The following is a 23,804-nucleotide window of genomic DNA, read 5'->3' as shown; positions in this document are numbered from 1 at the left end:
CACCTGCAGCCTTCCTGTGCAGGCATTACGCCACTTTTAAACTAAATCTTCAAAATATAAAAAAAATATATTAGATTTTTATTTTATATTTCAATAAGAAAATAAAAGTTATAGTAATCTCAAAGCCAAGTGTTCTCTTGCTTTGGGCCTCTTCTGTTTATGCAGTGCTTCAACCATAATGCCACAACCTGTTTTAAAATAAGCTTCTGCCTGCAGGACTGTACTTTGACCTCAGCAACACAGCCGCACCCTCTTTTATAATAGGTGAACTGGTTTCCTTTTTTATGGATTGACAAGCCACGGCGCCAATCGGCTTGTTTTACAGGAAGGTAGGCGGGACTTCCTGTACAGTAGTGCAAGTAATCCAACATGGCGCTTACGTTGCTCGCCTGAGAGTGCAGTGGGAAGCGCTTTAAGTTCAGCTCGATTTCAGTAGTAGAGTTCATTAAAGTGGATCAGGCTTTTAGAAATGAAGGGGAAAGAGCGATCGCCGATGAAGAAGCGCTCCCGGGCGCTGGATGATAGCAGAGACCGAGGAGGAAGCCACCTGAGCAGCAAGAAGAGCGGAGCCCTGTCGGCGGTTAGCGGCAACACGGGTAACGGCTCTGCTTACAGCGGCTCTTCATCCAGGAGGAGCTTACACAACGACAAAAGAGACCTGAGGGATTCGGACGGACACAGCACATCCAGTCGGACTAGCAGCGGCTACGACTACGGAGTTGTTTCCGGGAACAAGCCGCACGGTGGCGCTGACCTCGCCGCGGAATCCTCCAGGCCGGGTTCACGCAGCGACCTAAGGCCTCCGTCAAACCCAGGAAGTGAGTACAAGACTTTGAAAATCAGCGAGCTGGGCTCCCAGCTCAACGACGAGGAAATAGAGGACGGCCTGTTCCACGAGTTCAGGAAGTTTGGGGACGTGAGCGTTAAAATGACCCGAGAAAACGACGAGAGGGTCGCGTTTGTGAACTTCAGGCGACCCGATGACGCCCGGGCTGCCAAACACGCCCGCGGGAAGCTGGTGCTTTACGATCGGCCGCTGAAAATAGAGACAGTCTACATGAGCAGACGGAGGAGCCGCTCCCCCGTTGCTAAAGACGGCTTCCCCGCGGGACACAGACCCCTACACGCTCAGAAAGCTCTGTCTCCCTCAGGCATGGGGTTCAGAGACTTCCGGCTACAGCAGCTGGCTCTGGGCCGTCTGCCCCCTCCCCCTCTGCCTCCTCCTCACCTCAGAGACGTGGACAGAGACAGAGATTTTCCCGTGTATGAAGGCAGAAACAGACCGCCTTACATTCCCGAGTGTTTCCGCGATGAGGACATGTTGAGCCCCGAGGACGACCAGAGGGCAAACAGGACTTTGTTTTTGGGCAATTTGGACGTGACTGTGACGGAGAGTGACCTGAGAAGGGCGTTTGACAGGTTTGGAGTGATTACAGAGGTGGACATTAAGCGCACAGTGAGAGGCCAGAGCAACACCTATGGATTCATCAAGTTTGAGAACCTTGACATGGCTCATCGGGCCAAAGTGGCCATGGCTGGGAAAATCCTGGGCCACAGCCCAATTAAAATAGGATATGGGAAACCTACGCCCTCGACCAGGCTGTGGGTGGGGGGGCTCGGGCCTTGGGTTCCACTTGCTGCACTTGCCAAAGAGTTTGACCGCTTCGGGACCATCAGGACTATAGACTACAGGAAAGGTGATGCGTGGGCTTATATCCAGTATGAGAGCCTGGATGCTGCTCAGGCTGGGTATACTCACATGCGTGGCTTCCCTCTCGGTGGCCCCGACAGGAGACTCAGAGTGGACTTTGCAGAAGCAGAGACTCGCTACCAGCAGCAGCAGTATACGCAGCTTCCTCTCCCCCTGCCACACTATGAATTAGCCACCGAGCCATATTCACACCGCCTTTCTGATCCAGTGAGAGCGAGAGAGCGGTCCCCTCCACTTCCTGCTCGCTTCAGAGACCGGGATCTCTACCCTGCTGAATGGTCTGGCCTCGGTGCACACGAGAGGATGCGAGGTTTTGACCCGGCAGACCGTCTGGACAGGCGCTCCCATGAGAGCTGGTCACTAGAACGGGAGCGGGAGTTGCAAAGCAGAGATTTGGCCCGCACAAAGAGACCTTTAGATGACGGTTGGCGGCTGGAGCACTCTCCTGACGGCAGTAACTTTGGTCTGCGGCGTCATGGCAGCTCTCTGGACCGCAGCCCGGGAGGGAGCAGCCGAGATGGGGGGCGCTACAGTGACCCCGAACGCTTGCCTCGCTCTGGCAGAACCTCCCCAGTCAAAGACAGGAAGAACAGCCTGGACGCTGGGTTTGTGGACAAAAAAAGGAGAACACGCAGCCCATCAGAGCCACGCTCCGGCTCCGAGAAGGGGCGCAAACACAAAGTCAGTGACTCCTCCAAGAGCCCAGCGAAGAAGGAGGACCGCTCAGAACATCTTTCCTCCTCTACAAACTCCTCCAAACCCGGTCAGCAGCCTGACCCAGATGCTGAAAAACAGAAGCTGAGTCAGGTCTGGCAGGGCGTCCTCCTGCTGAAGAATAGCAGTTTCCCCACCTCACTGCACCTGCTGGAAGGGGACATGAAGGTGGCTGTCAGTCTGCTTGTGGGCGGCTCTAAAGGGGGCCAAGTTTCCCAACTGAAGATCAGCCAGCGCCTGCGCCTGGACCAGCCGAAGTTGGACGAGGTCTCCCGTCGCATCAAGGCCGCCGGCTCCAGCGGACACGCCATCCTCCTCGCTTTGCCTTGGACATCCGACGACAGCGGTGCCCAGGACGCCGTCAACTCCACCGAGAGACCCCTGAAGAACCTGGTGTCCTACCTGAAGCAGAAAGAGGCGGCAGGTATCATCAGCCTCCCCGCTGGGGGCGGCCGTGACAAGGACCACGGAGGAGTACTACATGCTTTTCCCCCATGTGAGTTTTCCCAGCAGTTCTTGGATGCCTCTGCCAAAGCCTTTGCCAAATCAGAGGATGACTACTTGGTAATGGTTATTATCAGAGGAGCATCATGAAAAAACCCCCCCAAAAAAAACAAAACAACAACAACATGTTTCATGTCACACTCAAAACTGTTAAACTGTGAGATGTAAACACAGGGAGAAGAAGTGGTATTAAAGCAGTGCAGGAGACAAACAGCAGGATGCAGATTTTAAGCTCTCTAACCTGCTTCTATTTCATCCTGGTGAAAGTTTATAAAATTAAAGTCAAACTGAATTATGTACATTTTTATAAGTTGATGAATTTGATTGTTAAATCAGGTGAATTTTCCCTTCTACTATTTAGATATTTAGATTAAATGCACATTACCTGAAGGGTACTATCCTAAGGTGAGTCCAGAGTGAACTACAGGTCTGTGAATCAGTACTGTGTGTGTTGCCTTATCGTTTAAAAAGAACAGGTCCTTTATGTGCTTTTCACACAACTCCTGCCTACAACAATGAGCTGAAGATCCAGAAGAGAGCATTTAGCCTCATTTTTGGTATTTGAAATCAAACTTATGTACACTGTTTTCTTTTTTTTCTTTTCTTCTCCTGATTAAGGAAGTCCATTTGCTTTAAAGCATTATCCGTTGGCCAGTAATTGACCTACACCAGATGTTCGTATGTATTTGGTTTTTCTTTTTTTTTGTGACCAAGTAAAAAAATTTTTGAAGACTTCCAAATTCCAACTTTCAGTAAATGATCTTTAAGATGTCAAATTATAGCAGAAAGAGCAGTTAAACAGACCAAATCACTCCATCACTCCTTCTGGATATTCATGTGTAAAGTTAAGGTACACGAGAGCATCAGGAGTTTCAAGTATAATTTACATTACCAGTGCTTTTGTGTGTGTATGTGTAGTTGCGTGTGTGTGTGTGCGTGTGTGTGTGTGTGCCATGTTTCATGAGTTATGTTACTTTATGACTAAGTGGAGGTTTGTCATCGGTGCTTTCACAATTTTCACCAAGCACTTGTACCAGCAGCAGCCGTTTGTGAGGGGATGGACACAAGCAGCAAGCTCTGCGAGCTTTCATTTCTCAAAGGCGTATCAGGATCCAACTACTGATTGATCTTTAAATTATTATTATTATCCATCTGAAATTGTGAAAAATGCTCCCTGATTGACCAAAACTCCAAAACCCGAGGACTAGATTTTTTTCGTGTGTGTTTGAAATTTTTTGCTTATCGTTATCTTTTAATATTTTAGTAACGAGCTAAATCAACTCCCCCGCAGTCTCAATGCAAATTTTACAAGGCTAGTCTGTGTTGTCGGGCTCTTATTTTGAAGTATGGGGTTGCTTTTTGTGTCCTTCCCTTTTCCGTTGTGTGGTTTGTTTGGTTTTTTTTGTTCTTTTTTAATTATCCACAGTTTGGTTGAGCATTTATTGTTTGATCAGATACCTCACTCAGTTTGTCATGTTTTAACTCACTGATTACAATTACTACCCTAAGAAAGCATATTGTTTTTGTTTTGTTTTGTTTTTAAAAAAAAAAAGAATGATGTAACCTCCAACTGAAGAGCTGTATACCATGCACAGGTCTTTTTTCTTTTTTTTTTCTTCTTTGCCTGATTGTGAGTTTCCAAAAAAAGAAAATGTTGCAGTTCGATCAGAGGACTTTGGTGTACGTTTCCACACACACGAGGAACGGAGGCCATGTTCAACTGGCCATACTTGCCGCCTTCAAAAAGGGACTCATAATGATTGTTTTTCATGCTTTGATTTGAGTACTGTGTTTCAAATGGATAAAGAGTGATTTGTGCTGTATACTCAGGATATCTGAAGAGAGAGAGAAATGGAGATCATCAATGCTCATGGGCCTAAGAAGTATACCTGTCAGCAAAAACACGCAAAGTGCAACATGCACTTCATACATCTTGTCTTAATAAATTTACTCTTTCGTGGGAAACACGAGTGCCTCGGAAGACAACTTTTGTGACCTTTTTCTGTTCTTGGAATTTTCTGTGAAAGTCTTTAAAAAAAAAAGAGAGAGAGAAAAGGGGAAAAAAGGCTTTCACTTTGACAGCAGGAGGCTTCCCGGCAGACGTGAGAGGAAGTGTGAGAATCGAGGGAAAGCCTCTCAGTTCTGTGTTTTCGTGATGCTCGACATGTGTTCGGTGACCTCTCTTGTGAAGAGCTTTTCCATATGACCTTCATTGAGATTGAAATTTGGCGGTGCTAGAATACTTTGTGCAGCCTGTTTGGGAAAGGAAAATGTAGAGTCCCTGTGCCTCCTCAGACCTGTGGCTTATTCCTCGGTCGCCTTTGTGCGTGCGGAGGTGTGACACAGAACCTGCTCATCTGAGAGCTGTTTCTCAACAGGGCTCGTCTCAGCGGGAGCTTTTTCTTCCTCCCCTCATCTGGTTCCAGCAGCGCACTGGTGCACAGTGTGTTTGTTCAGCGTCTGCAGCAGGAGCAGTGTTTGTGTAGTTGCTTATTGTTCTTGCATCGGAGTTTTAAAGAAGAAGATCTCCGTGCTAGGGCCAGACCTGCCGCCTCAGCCTGTCGGAGAGGAGGTCGAGGCGGTGAGACGGCGTCTGCCAAATATCGGAAAGGAAGCGCAGTGGAGACGAGAGATCGCCCCGGTTGAGGCCTGAGCAGGGAATCCTAATCTTTTAGTTGGTTTGTTGATCTGATGATTTATGCACTTTTAAAAAGATTGTGTGCCAGACTGCATATGAAAGCACAGAGACGAGAGGATGACTCCCATCGTAGTTTCCTGGTTGTTCTTCAAACAAAAGGGACGGCTACCTTTCAGCTCCAAGTATCTGCACGGTGCTCCAGCTCAAGGTGTCCCCTGGAGGGGGTGGCGTGAAGCGTAACGGCTTTACGCCTCCTGGCTGCTCCCACCCCTCAGGTAACGTATACTGATGGCCACAACGACACGAGCGGGTACGTATTGTAATGTCAAAGAGCACCACAGGCACACTGTTGCTTAAGTAAAAGCTGGTAAGTGCAGGGGTGAGAAAAAAAATAGCAAAAAAAAATCAGTTAACATGCAGTAAAATTACAATAATTCTGATTTTGTTAAAAGCATAAAAGCCAGAGATTAGTGTTGAGCTAACATTGTCACAGTTTCTGTCAGTGACAGTCGGTGAACGTTTCTTTCCTGTTGTCTCACCAAATTGCGGTTTTACATCCCATAAACTGCTGTAACCTAGCAAAAGATTTCATTTCATTTCAAAAGGTACTTAAAATTAAGCTCTTTGCGTGCATTAACATGTGAGTAAAGTTTAATCTCAGTGAGACGGTGCTGTAGTTGCCTTTAATTGAAACCTTGATTTTTCAAAGTAAGTCAAATATATGTGCAGGAGTGAAACTCATAGATGTAAAATAAATAAATAAAATAACAGAGTAAATGGGAACAGCCAGGAAAATGGAAATGGTTCAGGTGCACTAAAGAACAATGCTTCAGCAGGCCTGAGAGTCTGAGTGACACAGAAGGACAATGTAATGCAGGCAAGATTATTATAGTTCACTAAAAACTAAAATAGGTATAAAAAAAAAATTTGACTTTTGAAAAAGAAACAATTTTGTGAACTTTGAAAACTAAAATTTAAAAAAAAGTTTTAGAATTTGGTAAAAATTGTTAGCACAACCTGCCTGACGAGGCTTTGGAAGCCTACAGGACCGTGAGTCGACTGCTTTCAAAAGTTCAGTGTTTATATTGTAGCATCGACACTGATAATCTGAAATCTTGTCTCTGGTGAAAGCTCTAAAATGAACAAACGTACTCTGGAAAGTAAAATAAAAATAGAAGGTAAAGAAAATCCAAAACTGTAATAACTAAATATATGTATATATAATACAAATACACGGTAAACTAAACATTACAAAAATGGGGAAAAGTAGATCTCAAGACCATTATAATTTGTAAGTGCTCTTACCTGCTCTGAGAGAAAGATGTCAATGTTAGAGGCCTGCGGCTGATCCAGATAATGATAGTATTGATACCAGTGATGGTATCGGATGGATACTGGAATACTAGGATCAGTACTTTTTCCATCATCCGAGTTCAGAATGAACCCTCTGAGCTTTTACTAAATATTTGTTCTGAAAATGAAAAACTATAACTCAGACATACACTAGAAAAATTTCTTAAACATTTTCCAGTTTTAAAATACATGAAAAGCTGAAATGTGTCTTAAATTTGTATTATTAACTAATTATTGTGGAAAGTAAAAATCAGTGATTTGTTGGTCAGTAAAATTTATCCAGATTTTGCAAACTGATGATGATTCATCTCATAAATCATTGCACATTGCTCTTCTCTACATAAGCTGCCTTTATAAGATAAACGTATTGGTATTAACAATGCTGTGCTTGTACTAAACTTGCAGTATTGCCCAGTGAAAATAGTGCTGTGTATCATGGATATAGATGCCCTGCAGTACAATCAGTCATCAGCAGGAGCTGTCAGTCACAACAGCCTCAGTTCTTACTCGTTATGATGGCAGTCTGTTTAGTTTACTGTATTCTGCGCTGCTCGCCGCGGTACATGAGGCGTGCAAATTTTGTTTTACAGCTTCAGGTTTAGTCGGTGCAAAGGTTCATGCCAACGGGATTGCTTGCTAAATCAGAGGAGGTGCAGGCGCTTGGATTTCTGCAGGGATAAAGGTGACTGAAGCTTGATGTTGTTATAGTGAACTAAAATTAGGTGTGGAAACCACAACAAGAATGAACTGAACCATTTAAAAAGTCACATATAAATGAAAACAAAGGGGGAAATGGCCGAGGAGACAGTTTATGCATGTTTATTAAACTTGGGACGTTCACATGAGTGACTGTGAGTCAGCTGTTGATAAAATATTTGGGGTTTTTTCAGTCTTATAAATACCCTCCACATATTAATAATAAAAAAGTAAGCATTTCAAAATAAAATTAAAATGAGCAAACTCAGTGAAACAGTTTGAAATCAAGTGGAAAAACAAATGAGTGAGTGTATCCCAGGACCATGCCTTTTAACTTCAAAGGAATTTGCCATCATTTGTGATCATTAGAAATATCAACTGGTGTGAGTATTATTACATCGCCTCCAGCTTTGAATCTAAACCTGCACACCTGGAAACGTTTCTGCTGTTTCACTGAGTTTTAGGCCTGTTTTGTGAAAATCCAGTTCTTTTTGTTTTGAACATGTTTTAAAGATGCTTCTAATCAAAATGTTGAGTGTTTCAGGTCATTCCCTCGACACAGAAGCAAAGAAGAATGAAAACATCCTCAGTGGTTTGCCCTCTGAACGCAAAAAAAAGCCCACTTCACACTGTGGGACGCTGGCTCTGTGAGTACAACTTAATTAAATTCAAATCTTAATGAAAGTTTTTTATTGTTTCTCATAATAATGTGAACATCAGCTGATTTTGTGCTTGAATAAAGGCAGCTGTTCTTTAAACGTTTCTGATTGTCTGTATTTATTTTGTATTTGTTTGAATGATGAACCTTTTACACCGTCAGTCCTCCGGAGGGCAGCATTGAGCGGAGCGATATTAAACAGAGGCTTTGTAGCTTATATGGGGGGAAAGTTCAGCTATTTTCTCATAAGTAACATCCAGTCTCCCGTGTGCAGGATGAACACGTTCATTCTGACACAAATAGGAGACGGTCACTTTCATCTTTATGATTGCACAACTAACGTTGCGTTTGCCAGATAAAGGCAGCAACAGTATTCTTCACTTCAGAGGGACTTTTACAGAGAGTAGATAAGAGAAACTAAATCAGGATGTAGTGAAAGTGAGGACACCTGAGAACAGGTGTGGCTCACAGTTGGATCTATAAGCTTTTGGAAGATTAAACATGTTGACAGGAGCCTCTAAAAATGGGGTAAATGGTTGTAAAATGAACAGTTATGTCAATACTTTTCTGAAAAATGTGTTTGGTGTCCTCTGTGTTGGTGCGCAGAGGCAAAATGTGTCATCATCAAATACTTATTGAACCTAACTGTGCAGTTTCACCACCGGAGCTGCGTTGTGTTCTTCATCTCATCGAGCTCAGAGTTTATATTTCTCCTGCACTTTTATAAATCACTCCCAGCGTGTTATTCCTTTTTAGGTTAAGCTATGAGGCCGGAGATATTCTGGAGAAAATGTTTATGAGTGTGCTCCCAGATGTTTGTGCAACTGAAGTGAAAAGTTGCTCCAGTTGCTTCGATCTGGCAGCTGCTGCAAGAGGAGAACATTTCTCCTGTCGTGTAGTCGTCTTTAGAGTGCATCGGCCATGATTGTTGAGCACGACGGGCTCCGCTCTGTCCCGATGGAGTGAAAAACTGAACACCAATATAAGATTAACAAATAATGAAAGACAACAGTATCAAAGTGACTGATCTGTTCTTCCACCAGCCTCCATCCTCTGCTTTTGAGACCACCAAAAAAAACCATTTCATCTTATACAACATATGGGCAAATCCTACATACTCCATGCAAGCATGAAAAAATGATCTGAGAAGTGTCCAAGAATATTTTTGCAGAGGGAAGAATGAATCCTTCCATGTCAGGGAATTGGTGGCCGCTAGATGGCAGTAGACTCGCTCAACTGCTGCTTCAGTCGCTTCCCCATTCATGTGATTCTCCTGGGAGGGGCCTGAGGAGAGGATGAGTCATCTCACTTAGAATTCAGCCTTTAAGCCACCGAGCAAAGACGCCATTCATTCATTGTCAGCAGGCCCACAGTCACTGCCATCTGTGTGTGTGTGTGATGTTCAGCGATCTGATATTTTCTTCAGACAGCTGCGTTTGTTCTAATAATAATCTGGCATATCATGTAGCTCTTTCCCATTTAAACGCTTGCATCATCACACAGATCAGCCACTGTCAGCCCCTTTCTGTCTCCTTTGGGCTTTTTATGAATTAAATACTTTGCAGATCCTGATTCAGTGTTGTGTTTTTGTCCAGCGTTTTTCAGATCTTTAAGCCTAGTCTCACACACACCTGGGTAGTGTTGGGTGTATTGTGAGTAAGCGTGGTAATATGAGAAAGCGCCTGCTGAGACAGGGAGCACGAACATCCCCGCAGACCTCTTCAATCATTTATCCAGGAGATGAGTTGCAGGGCAGCCAGTGAGGTGTCACAGTGCACCCTCTTCACACACATGCCAGACGGTCACATGAACAAGTGTCATATATTATGTTCCACATAAAATTAGATGTGTTTTATGTGTGTAAATTGCAAGTTTACAGTAATAAGATGGAAACACTAGGTTGTCAGAAGCTGATATAATGCAGCTCTGTCTTGGACTGTGATTGGCAGAGGAAACTGAATACAGCACAGCGAGTTCACTGTCCTCGGGGACATACTGTGGTCAACGATCCAAATAAGGTTGAAAATCCAGCAACTTCAAATGTGGCCAGAAGCCGGCATGTTTCAGGCACAGATGCAACAAATACGACTCCCAGCTTCCACCCCAGCAGTCCATGTGGTCTCCTATTTCACTCTCAAGTGAACAAGGTTGGGTCAATAATGTAATTTAGATCCAGAGGATTTCCTGCAGACTAACTAAGACAGCAAGTGAAAATTAATCTTTGCCTAGAAGGACACAACAGTCAGGCCAAGTCTGATCAGTCAGAGCCAAAGTTAAAGGAACAGTTTTACATTTTGAATTGGAATACTCTCTGATTAAGACTCTCTTTCTTGATAAGAGAGTCAGTGGCCCTGAGTAGTAAAGATAGAAACACTTTAAATTATGGTCCACAACTAAGGGCATAATTTCCCAACAATTAAATAGATTTTAATATATTTTATTTGAAACGACAATCTAAATGTATTTATCTTCAAATTCCTAAAGGTAGGGACACTAGAATAAGGATTAACAAGTCAGGTTTTTACAGCAAACAAATAAATAATTAGACTGTAAGTAAATTTAAGTAAAGCATAATTTCTTGGCTATTGACTAAGACATGGAACACCACCTCTCTGGTGGAGAAGGAGCATGAGAGGTACCAGCTAGATATAGTCGGGCTCTCCTCAACACACGACTTGGCCTCTGAAACCAGTCTCCTGGAGAGGAGTTGGAATCTGTCTCAGTCTGATGTTGCCTGTGGTGAGAGGCGGCGGGCTGGGGTGGGTATCTTACCCTATACCCTGCCTTCCCTGCTGCCTGTATGTTGGATTTTTCCCGGTGGATGAGAGGGTTTGTTCCCTGATCCTGCAGTTCAGGGAATGGGTCTTGACTGTTCTCTGCGCTTATAAGCCGAACAATAGTTTAGCGTATCTGGCCTTCTGAATCTACAGCTATATATTCTGGACACTTGGGTGAAGAGAGGGGCTGAGCTGTCAACTGACCACCGCCTCACCTGGCGGTGAGTTGGATCAGGTGGCCGGGTAGGATGCTGGACAGACATGCTGCACTGAGCTGGTTGGTGCCTGTCATGGCGGGAACCCTTGATTGAGATGGTGGACACCGGTGGTGAAAGGAGTCCTACTGGGCTTCAGAGGCAGCTGATAGGTACAGACAGGCCAAATGAAACACGGCTCGGGCAGTGGCTGAAGCAAAAGCTCGGGCGTGGGAGGAGTTCAGAGAGGCCACAGAAAAAGACTTTTGGACTGCCTCGTAGAGATTCTGGCAAACCGCCAGGCAACTCAGGAGGGGAAAGTGGTCCTCTACCTGCACTGTATGCAGTGCTGACTTCAACTGAGGATTTTGTCAGGCAGTGGAAGGGATCTCCTAATCCTACTGATACATCTTCCCTAGAGGAAGCAGAGTCTGGAGACGAGGGGGATGACTTGTCCATCACTGGGCGTGAGATCACTGAGTCAGTTAAACAGCTCCTTGGTGGCAGAGCCCCTGGAGTGGATGAGGTTCACACTGAGTTCCTAAAGGCTCTGGATGTTGTAGGACTGTCTTGCCTCTATGATGTTGCATGGAGATCATGGGCAGTACTTTTATGTTGGCAGACTCGGGATGTGGTTCCCATCTTTAAGGAGGAGGACCGGAGGGTGTGTTCCAACTATGGGGAATCACACTCCTCAGCCTCCCCAGGAAAGTCTATGCGAGGGTGCTGGAAAGGAGAGTCTGACAGTTAGTCGAAACTCAGCTACAGGAGGAACAATGCGGCTTTTGTCCCGGTCGCGGAAGACTGGACCAGCTCTTTACCCTCTCTAGGATAATTGAGAGTGCATTGCTCAACCAGTCTACATGTGTTTTGTGGACTTGGAGAAGGAATTTCCCTCTGAGTTTAATATTTTAAAATTTTAATAAGTAATAATTTTGTTGCTGTGTTGCCCCTTATTCTAGTGTGCATACCTTTAAGGATTCCGTTACCTGCTACTTAGCTTTGCAGAACAGCACAACTGGTCGGATTGTGTCCAAACATGTTAAAATCTGCCTTTAAAGCATCTTTAACACAAACAAAAACTGCAGAGCAAAAATGAAAGGTGCCTTTGCACTAGGACATTACAACATTTCAAGTCTTTATTTTTTATGCATGTTAAAGAAGTTGCAAAGTCACAATTAATAAGTTAGCCGGATTCTCTAAGCCTGGGACAGAGCCACGGCAGTGATTTTACCTTGTTTCTGTATTTCCACTGTTTGTGTGAAGCTGAGCTAACAAGCTGTTGGCTGCACATGACAGTGAAAGTTCTGCAGCTGCACATATGTCACAGGACATACTGCACACGTCTCTTTTTACATCATGTTTATTTTTGTTGTTTGTGAACTACATGAGGAGTACAGCAATAAACAAGATACACAGAGCAAACAATGAAATGCAATAAGTCGTTATTCAGGATTGCATATATTAAAATACAGCAGGTGAACTCAGCACACTGACAATATACTGACTGTAAACACTGAACATGTAGGTAATGATTTGTCACACGTAGCTCCGTCTTTGGTTATTATAATGTCCAACATGATGACATAGTACATATGTGCCTCCTCTGACAGACTGAAAAGTTCCTCCGGTTGTGTTGCTACATTATAATATTTAACAGACATGCTAGATTCTGACGATGTCATGAGCTTAAACTCCCACAGACACATTTATCGTGATTACACCGAGGTTATATTGAAAAAGCACCATGAGAAGTGCATAAACATCACTGTACCTTCAACATTAACATACATACCCTTTATAACGCAACTTTGACTATCCAGAGATTGTGTAGCAATTACGATGTTCTACTGCTAACATTGTGACCTGAAATGAACAGCCTGAATGTATTATTATTGTTTTTTTATTATTATAAGTTGCATTTATTTGAGTCATCTTTTGGTCTTCATTGATTTTCATCCACACCCCTTTCTGCACAGTGTAACACAGCTTTTGTGGTTGCACCAGCCAGGGTAAAATATGAGCTTCTAGTCCTTTTAAGAGGATTCTGTTGGACATCTGTTTGAAAAACTGCTACATCTACATTTATATTTCAGCTGTCAGCCAGCCACAGGGGCCCGAGTGTTGGCTGCAGCTGCTATTTCTGACAGTGTTTATGAGAATTCTGGCTTGTGGCTGGCATCGGCTGATTTGCTTAGGGTTGGGCACTAATGCCCAGAAGCATTCAGTGGATGGTACTCGCTCTCAGGCTCTTCCAGGCTGCTATTTACTCTTCAGTATGGAAGTACGTGCGTTCATGTTGCCATTCTGAAACCTGACACTGAACACGATATTTTGTCGCAGTGTGATAACAAAATATGCAAATAAACTCGCTCAACTGGAAACTTATTGTTATGTTTGTTAGCATTATCAATCAGTTTCAGGTTTTCCATCTAGAGCAGCTTCCATACATTTCTAACATTCATCCATCCAAACTCACAAAACAATACTATTTATACTGTTTTTTTTACTCGAATTATTCTGTAATCTTTGGTAATTTAATTTGAACCCAACCTCTAAAATCGAGCAGTTTGACTGTAATGTTTACATCTAATAACTCGCTCATATAGAACATAATAAAATGGTGGCATTTATTTGTAGCTAAATTCAGCTGGCTGATTTTGTTTTTGTCGTCTGGAATGTGTGTTTAACTTTAGCTTATTGCAATGAATTCTTTATAAACCAGGAACCAGGATTTGTTTTTTCTGCATAATCCACAGATAACAGTAACTATACCTGAAGCTTAGTCGGTGGAATAGTTTCTTTTTAAATGAGACTGTATTCATGCTATAGGCATGCTATTTGCTAATCAATCAGACAATGACATCAAGAGTTCATCAATATTTACTGCAGATTACTGACGCTCAACAACAGCACTGTTTACTGGAAATGTATGCATACTGGATGAGAATAAATTTGCCAAATAACAGTCAATAATTGTGTTTATACTGATAAAATATCTGCTGAGTGTTTGTATCCTGAGAACCAGCCTATTCATTTATGTCCTCTCTAATGGACGTTTGTTTTTGGTTGATATCGTTTGACTTATTTGAGCTATGCTAATAAGCCCTGGTGTACTAAATAGAGGACATCCTGGTCTATCCATCTATATCTTATGTGTTTGGGTGGCCTCTTTTAGCCCCAAAGAGGGTGGAAATCACAAAAAAAGTTCAGTGGGAAGATTCATTTTTCCCCGGTTCTCAGGAGGATATGAACAGCTAGTCTGGTTCATTTTAAAGATTTCTTTTTAAGTAGTACCTTCAGACAGCAGCTGTTGTGAACTGGAGCAATATAAATAATATTTTATGAGACAGAAAGTCAACTAAATTTGTCAGAAATTAGAATTCATTTTAAATGATAATAAAAGTATACCTGCATATGATATTTAATCAGAGCTGCTTTTAAAAGCACTTCATCTTAAGGCCAAAATCACTGCAAAAAACACATATTGCTGTTTAAAGATTAAATCGCACTTGCATCTAAAAAGAAATTTAACTGAAAAAGTTGCATAAGTGTAATTATTAACAGCACTGTTTTCTGTGAAGTTTAACCAAATAGGAATGTTACATATAGCAGAAATATTGCATAATAATAGTAACAGAGTGAGTTCTGCAAGCTTTGCATAAAAATTAGCCTTCCTTTCTACGTTATTCAACAAATTCAGAACTTCTCACCTTTGCAGCACCTTCATCCCAATTGCAAGAAAGGCCATATCTTTAACATGCAGGCTACTGGCTACTCTGAGGTGACCTTCTCTCAGTAATGCCTTTAAGTAGTCTACTAAGCGCTGCTTGGTGGTTAATGTCTACATGGTAAGCATTTTTAAGAACGCAAACAATATTTAAAGTTCATATATTCTCATTTTTAGGGAACACGTGTTGCATTTATAAAAAAAAAACCCAGTTCTCTACCAGAAATATAGCGCTCTGTGCCTTCACAGAGGATTCATTTGAATTGTTAAGACGCATCACAAATGGAAAGGCCTAAAAGTGATTTAATCAATTTGAATCTTATGTTACTGGATCGGCACCACCGTCTCGAGTCAACTAAAGCTTTGTTTGGAAGATGCTCACTTTTGATATTTTGCTCACATTCTTAGAATACAAAGAAGCAGCGGCATCGCTCTTATTTCATATGACCATAGGAGAATTGGAGCACACTGAGCTGACATCAGACCTTGTTCTGCCCCTGTTGGCCCCCTGCCACTCCTCATCTTCCTCACTTATTGGATTCAGCCTCCCATTCTGCTCCAGCTGTTCTTTAGGTTCCAGGAAGGCCGCGTGTCTGTAGAGGAAACCTCCACCTCCCACCCTCTCTTGCCATCTCTCCTCGTGTGCCTGGGAGAGACTGACAGTTGAAGAGTGGAGGCTGTCTTTGCCGTCATTTTTCTCCATGTTCTGACCTGGACAACAAGCGCAGCGACACGGTGTGAAAAAGAGGTAGATGAGAATCATGACGAGACTGATCAGACACGCTACAAGGGTGGTGTAGGCTGTTTTTAGATTCTCCAGTCCTTTGCTCATGGTGGTATTAAACACCACTACAGTTACATACAGCGTCTCATTGAATGAATCACTTGTAGCATAGCAGGTGTAGACCCCTGAGTCTTCTACCTTCAGGGGCCCAATCCTAAGGCTGCTTTCGTTACGGATTAAAGTGGTTTCGTTTTGAGACACTGTCAGGTTTCCTGGCAGCACCCATCTCTTCACCATGTTCTTCTGTCTGGTGTCACAGTCTAACACCAAAGATTGCTCCAGATAGCCTTCTTTTTTAAAACCTTTGACCTCACTGCAGTTCAGATACTGTCTGGTCAGATCTAGTATGGCCATTTTTTCCTTCGGCTGGCCTGATGTCACACATGTGTGGTTGCTCCTGAAGTCAGTGGAAGGGCTGAGCTCCCTGAGTTCCCAGTGTGCCATCAGTTCATACAGCTCACAGCTGCAGGTCAGAGGGTTGTTGTGGAAGTACAGACCGTTTTTAATCCAGGCAGGCAGAGCCTGAAGCTCATCCAGGGGCAGAGCTTTAATTCGGTTGGAGGAAACATCCAGCAGTCTAAGGCTTTTCAGCCTGCCTCGGCCCTTTAACAGCTCTACGGGGATGCGTGTGATCTGGTTGTGGCTCAGATAGAGCCTCTGCAACTCGATGAGGCCAGAGAAGGCAGAGCGATCTATCTGAGAGATGTGGTTTTTATAAAGCAGCAGGACCTCCAGATTCTCCAGCGGCTCAAAAATGTATTCGTCCAGCAGGCGGAGGCTGTTAAAGGAAAGGTCCAGGTAGCGAAGCTTTCTCACATTCACAAATGCCTCAGTGGAGAGAAAGGTGAGGTTGTTATTACTGAGCAGCAGGCTTTGCAGCTGGTCGAGTCTGATGCCGGTCCAATCAGCTTGGAGCTTGGTGATAAAGTTGAAGCTGAGGTCCAGCACAGCTGCATAGGATGGAAGAGCGTTGGGAACATTTGTTAGATTCTTCTTGGAGCAGCTGATGATGGTGCTGGCACACAAACAAGTCTTCTGACAAACTAGGGGGCTTCCAGTTAGCTGCCCACTGGCTCTCACTGCGGGTAACAGCAAAGTCAAGTGCAGAATAAAGCAGCTCCTTCGTTTTAACACTGCAACAGCAGCAGGCCAAAAAAAGCCGATGGAGCCCACCATGGCGCCAGCACTACGCACTGCAGGGACTCTGGATGTTCTCTTAGTTTTCACAGTGGAAAATCATGGATCTGTAATCACACATTGGGCCACGTGATCAATAAATCAGCTGTCAGGACATAATATGACATGATAATGATGCAGAGTCTCGTGCCATTAAAGCAAACCCGCGCTCTAATGCAGAGAGGCGTGGTGCATTTGCGCAGCTGGATCATTAAAAAGTTGAATGTCGGCAAAAATGTTATCAGTGTCATATCGTGTCGTAGCATAGAATAAATAACAAACTATGGCGATGAATCAATGTGTCAAATTATTCAAACTAAACAGAATAGTCTAAAAGTTAAGTGTGTGTGTTAGTCGTTTCCCTGATATCAGTTATCAAAGCATTTACTTTTGTCCCAGCGGGCGGACGCGATTCTGCGTTACCTTTTTTTTCTCCCGTTTTTTTTTTAAAGAGAAAGAAGTCCTTAGCAGTCCAGTCGCGGAGATGATTAGGACAGATGCATCTTCTTCATCTTCATCATCTTTATCGTCGGCGACCCGCGAGCTCACAGACATCCACCTTAACACGCTGAGCTACGGGCGAACGCACTCTGCTGTCCGGCTCCAAATGACCGGAAGAGGCTGTGTGCAAGCCTCGCTGGTGAGGAAAGGAAATGCAACTATATCCGAGAGCTGATCTGATGTGAGGGGTGCAAACAGCAGAGGTGGGTGTGTGCCACATTTCCTCTCCTGCTCTCTGTCTCTCTGTCTCTTATGGCCAGTCTCTGATTCAAAAGACAAAAAACAAGCACCCAACATGAAAGCAGTGAGATGACAGCTCGGCTACACAAGCTTCAACATTTCATCATCTTTATCGAAGCTGATTTTTATTCTGCTTCCAATGAGCCAACATTTCTGATATTAAAACAGTGGTTCTCCAGGTTATCTGGAGGTCTTCCAAAGTTTGTCTTTGGACACATTTTTAGTGGAATGTTTTAGTTTGTTTGTTAACAGGCAAAAAACATAAATAGGTACGTTTTTTCCTTCACTTTTACCTAACCTGACTTGATGGCTCATTCAGTGCTACCATGCCTTTAATAATGAATCTCTTTCCCCAAAGTTGTCCTAACATCCTGGTGAAGGACGAGGTACCTGTGTGGATGAACTGCTGCAGCTCTGGACATGATGTGCGTACAGTAACATAGGAATCAGTACGGGGAGTTCAGAGTACAGCACAGCATATGGACTTACAGTAAACACCAGGCAGGCACAGACACATTAAGCACAATCAGTCAAATAAAGCAGGAAAATTAAGAGGCACATAAAGTTTCTTAAGATGGATTGCTTGAAGAAGTTTTATTGTACTGCAACACCCATGCAAAGGACAAACCAGTCCTGAAAACTGGTCTCTTATTTGATGAGGTCACACCTCATTTACAGTCAATTTCAAGGCTGTGATCTCACAGGTAGACCTCAGGTGTAACTCAAAACAAAGACAATATCTCTGTGGGTTTTGTATTACTTGTGCCAGCTGACTGGGATAGCTTAAAGGGGACTGTGCCATCAGTGATGCTATTAACTAAACTTGTGGTTTCCACCTCATGACAGGTCAATATGTCTGTTGTGGAAAAGGTCTGCATGCCACTTTATAGTAGTGTGTAAATACTCATCACTAGGAGAGTGTATAACATCGCCTGTGTATCTAGTGCCCAACAAAGTTTATTTCACTGTTCAACAGACCTCTGTGAGCCACAGTGAGTGATGTGGTGCTTTTCTCTGCAGGGGAAATGGGCTCTATGGTGTATTTCATACACAGTCCTGATGCTGTAAATACTGACTGCAGCGCCAGATATGTGTTTATATGTAAATGATCTCCAGCAAGTACTGTTATTTGAAGAATAAACCACTGTGCCTGGTTTTAAGTGGTGGCGTAACCTTAACTGAGTGTGAGTGTGCATCAGAAGTTAGTGAGGGTATAAACTCTCACTGCCCACCAGTGTTGGGACTAACGCGTTATTAAGTAACGTTACTTAATAACGCGTTACAGTAACTACGTTATTATTGTGGTAACGAGCACGGTAACTAGGTATTATGCCAAAATTAGGAACGCGTTAATCGTTACTGGGATTTAGATAGGCTCGTTATTCGTTACTTCGTGTGGTGAATCCACAGATTCAGTAACATTAGCAAGTGGTGGAGGCCAGGAGGTGGATGAGGGAAAGGGGAGGCAGGAGCAGAGACCCGAAGCGGCCGCCGGTCCGAGTGTCAGGTGGACTGAACTTCAGGTAAGAAGTTATGACCTGCAGTCTATCTGGGTCAGATCTAAACCAAGTTTAGGTGGAGTTTAATTTCGTTTTGCTGACTTTTTCGTACTGGGTACTCGCTAGCATGACTGAGTTTCTAATTGCCAACCATCCTGTAAAAAACAGAATCGTCTCATATTCAGAGAAAATATTGTGCGTTTCATGTTGAGCTGAAAAGGAACAGTTTGTCCCGGACTTCAGCTAGAATGGAAAAGACACAAAGCTGGAGGTATTCTGTGTCTTTGCTGCACAGCTGCCTCTTCTCCTCTCATTCTCTCTCCCTCCCTCTCCTGTTGCTACTTTAATCATGAAACTGATCAATGATCAGCTGATTGGCTTTTCTCTCTTGCTTGTTTATCGCCCACTTGGCGCCAGAAAGAAGAAAACAGCGGATGTCGCGCTAAACAACAGCAGCAGTTTAAGCTTGATCAGCTGTTGTTAGAATTTATTTAATATTAATTTCTAGTATCAGCTGATGTTTGCTGGAGCCACAGCTGTAAAAACTGCTGGTCATGATGTCGGTTTGGTTATCTGGTGAGAGGGAAACATGAAGATGAAACCAGGAGATGTCCTTACTGGATCATCAGAGCTGTGATGGAGAAACAGGTTTACCTTTTAGGTGACATGAATGAGTTGAAGGGAAGTTATGAACCATTTCTGAGAGACAAATAACACCAGGATCCTTTTTTATGTAGCTGACAGCTGGTAACTGTGCAGGGGCGGGTCTAGCAAAGTGTTGCCAGGGGGGCAGGTGGGGCATTAACAGGGAGAGGGGGGCACAAAGAAATACTTTCTTATTCTCATTTAAAATGTCTCGCTTTTAAAAAATAATTATCTGAATCTTACAACAAACGATTGATAGATTGATGCATATATACCATCAAAACAGTGTACTTCACTGTCACAACAGTGTTTATTTTCATTCAAAGTCTTTATGATTTTTGCTATAATGGTGGGCGGTCTCTAGTCAAAATACCTGGGCCGATTTTTTTTGTCCCAGTCCAGCCCTGTATGCAGCTCATCTGCAGTCTGGTGTTGCCTACATCTTCCTATTCAGAAGGCAGAATTTCCGAGTTCTGAGTACAATCGAACGCACCACGACTGCAGTTTTTGTGTTGGATGTAAAAAGCGCACATGACGTTGTGACGTAGGCTAGAATCATGGCGGCGGTCAACAACGGTCCAGGCGTGGGATTTCTCTCGTGGAAATATGCACATTATCTTTTCCTTTCTATTGGTAGGTGGCACAGTGCACTGTGGCAAGTAAGCAAGCTAGAAGACTGGCAAAGTTATGGAAGAAACACATTAACAAGAGAATTCTGAGTAAAACCAAAGTTACTTTCCCTAGTAACTAGTTACTTTGAAAGTAACGAGTAACTTGAAGTAACTGAGTTACTTTTGATAGAAGTAACTATTAATGTAACTAAGTTACTAATTTAAAGTAACTTACCCAACACTGCTGCCCACACAGCTTACTTAGACTACCCTGGGAAAAACCCAGAACCTACTCTAATGGTCATCAAACCACATCTTTATTGATATATGCTGACATGTTAAAACTTGTCACAAAGGGTATGTGAGGGTCACAAATATCATCTTTATTGAACAAAGAGTTAAAGTTTGACACCTTCGGTAAAAAAACTGGGCTTGGAGGTGGTCTGTTCTTTTTGTCGCAAATATTAAGAGACCGGCACTAGATTTAAATGCAATAAAAATGTTGCAAACTGACATCCTTATCCATCCACAAAGCTAGTCTTCAGAATAAACACAAATACCTCACTATACTATAGATACTCATTCTTTCCAGTGAATGAGCCCGCTGTTTATTGTGCCCTAGCGAGTCATGTAAACTCACTTCTCCTCATCCCACCAAACTCTTCAAGCTCTTCAGCCTCATGTGAATTCTATAAGGAAGTATCAGACAGCAAGGGTGATTCAGGCCACAGCCTGGTGGAGGGTCATGAGGTTTAAGTTCTCCTGTAAATTATAACTAAAGTGCAGCTTCAGGGCAGTGGTCGCAGGTAGTATCTAAACCAGCCCACGGTGTGGAAAATAAAGGGAATGTATGTCCTTGCAAGACACGAGACATGTTTTTCAAAAGCTTGCCTGATGAATTGACACTAACCTTTTGTATCCTGATGCCCAAAGGATATGTCCTACAACCTTAGACACTCTTGTCTTTTGCTCTGGTGTGTAAATATTTCTGAAATGTGTGTTTTAAAGTAAAAAAAAAGAAAGAAAGGCTCTGGGTTTGAACCTGTTGCTCAGCTCTTGCTTGTTAGACAAGGTCTTCATGTTTTCCTTGTACCTATGTTTCTCTCCTGTGGTTGCTCTGACTTCTGGTTGCCTTCTCATGCTTCACTGTTAGGTAAACTGTCCATTGGATTGAATGCACACATTGCATTGACTTCTGCCTCTCTGTTTGCCCTGTTGTGTCCAGGGTGTGTCCTGCCACTTCCACAGTCTTAGCTGGGATATATTTTAGGACAGATTTGTGCTTGTGGTGTTCTTTGTAGGATCACATGAGTCACCGATGACTATTTTCCTTATTAAGGAATCCATGGTGACAGATTTGGCTGATTGACTAAACATTTGAAGTCGTTCACAGCCTGAGAAAGAATAAAATTAAACCAGAGTAACCTGTGTCAAGTACAGGTTAAGAAGAAGCAGAGGCAAATTAAAGAAAAAATCTTGAACCCTTCAGTGAATTAACTCTGTGGCTCTGTTATGCGATGGGGGACGTTATGCTGAGGTTGTTTGAGTTTGCTTGCCCCTTTAAAAAGAGGGATCACTGCACATAAATTCACTGTAAGTAGTCCTGAGCATCAGGGATCACTGAAAGGTTTGATGAGCATGGATATCATGTTAATCTGTTTAAGATTTTGTCCCATTGTGTTAGACAGCCCTCCATCATCTCTCCATCTCCATCATCAAACCACCAAATGATTGAATTTCTTTGGAAGAATGACGAATAGCCTTCCGGTGGATGCAAAGATGCATAAAAGCTTTTGCGGTTTTACTTGATGGTTACTGTTAATATGGTTTCTTTCTATCATTATTTGAGATATTACTGCTCACTGTTCATAATGTATGCAGCCGGCAACCACTGATAATACAATGCACAATACAGTGGACATACTGCCACCATCTGGTGCAAGCAGCATGTTCAGGCCCTGCTCGAAGAAGCACATGTGCTTTCTTGTATAACTTTTCAGCTCTGCTCACCCGTTACACAAATAACTCAGCTGCTCTGCCTCTTCCAGAAAGCTCATGAAGATCTGTGTGAACAGACAAACAAATGCATTTTGTAACTAAATGGCTCATTTTGACTACTTAGGACACTCTCTGTGGCCACTTCATTAGGCACACCTGTTCAACTGCTCTTTTGGGTTTACAGAAAAGTGAAAATATCCAGTGAGCAGCAGTTCTCTGGGTAAAAATGCTCTACTACTGCATGAGGTTAGAGGAGAATAGCCACTACTTTGAGCTGACATGAACTGAACAGTAACTTAAATATCCACCCCTCAGTAATACTCAATAATACTCAGTCTACTTGAGTATTGTTGTTGACTGTGTCCACCTCTTCATGACCACAGTGTACCCATTTTCTGACGATTGCTTCCAGCAGGTTCATGCACCATGTCTCAAAGCTCAGATCATCTCAAACTGGTTTCTCAATGATGATAATGAGTTCACTGTCCTCTAACAGCTTCCACAGTCATTAAATCTTAATCCAATATAGACATGTTGGGCTGTGGTTAAAAACACGAGATTTGCATCGTGGATGTGCAGCTGACAAATCGGCAGCTACTCTGTGATGCTATCAAGTCAACATGGACCAAAATCTCTGAGTGTTTCCAGCACCTTGTTGAATCTGTGCCATTAAGAATAAAGGCACTTCTGAAAGTGAGAGGGGAGTCCGACCGAATACCAGCAAAACTAATGAAGCGGCCAGCCAGTGTATACTGTCAAATTTAACCTGGAAAAAATATATTTTAGAAACTATATGCTTGTGTGTAAAAGTAGCTTTGAAAAAGTCTTGCACATTTAAAAACACACAATATTTCTACCTGAAAGTAGTGGCCTGGAAGTATAAAGTAAAAAAGTAAGCCCAACAACGTATGGCTTATAGTATATATGAAAAATACTGCTGACCACCTGTGCTCCCCCTCAGCCCCCTAGTATACACAACAAGGCATCAATTTCAAAATCCTATGTTGCTTCGTTCTCAAGTTATTGCATTTAGAAGATTTTTAGAAAACCTACTCTGACCCCGAGGCCAAGGGCACTGAGATTTGAAGTCATCCAGTAATTTTAGTAGACTCACCTATGGTAGCAATTTGAAGCTCCTACTTCGCCTCATTCTCCACTTATCACATTTATAAAAACTTAGGTGCTCACGTCGCTTGCCTGCCTGCCTGCCCGGCAGGGTGTTGACAATACCCCATCAGTAAAACTGATTGTGACCTTGCTTTCCTCTATGTAGGGCGAAGCGCTGACGCTCTTACGTCTTACATTGAGCAAACACACCCACACACACATATGTAAGTACTGATTGTGTAACAGATCAACATATCAATAAAGAAAA

At 43.1% G+C, this 23,804-nt stretch overlaps 1 protein-coding gene and 1 pseudogene across 1 annotated transcript; one reads left to right on the top strand and one right to left on the bottom strand.

Annotated features, from left to right (window-relative positions):
* The first annotated feature begins 328 nt into the window (after positions 1 to 328).
* On the top strand, positions 329 to 3,024 carry LOC102214632 (putative RNA-binding protein 15 pseudogene; annotated as a pseudogene).
* A 9,572-nt stretch (positions 3,025 to 12,596) lies between these two features.
* On the bottom strand, positions 12,597 to 16,992 carry LOC102214357 (amphoterin-induced protein 1-like). The gene has a single exon (XM_005741405.1). It carries the CDS (start codon positions 16,933 to 16,935, stop codon positions 15,415 to 15,417), a length of 1,521 nt encoding a protein of 506 aa, XP_005741462.1. The 5' UTR covers positions 16,936 to 16,992; the 3' UTR covers positions 12,597 to 15,414.
* Positions 16,993 to 23,804: the final 6,812 nt, after the last annotated feature.

The sequence above is a fragment of the Pundamilia nyererei genome, unplaced genomic scaffold (assembly GCF_000239375.1).
Source record: "Pundamilia nyererei isolate P.nyererei 1_Seehausen unplaced genomic scaffold, PunNye1.0 scaffold00110, whole genome shotgun sequence".
Classification (NCBI taxonomy): Eukaryota; Metazoa; Chordata; class Actinopteri; order Cichliformes; family Cichlidae; genus Pundamilia; species Pundamilia nyererei.
Note: the sequence above shows the minus strand (reverse complement) of the source record. Positions and strands in the feature narration are given on the sequence as shown.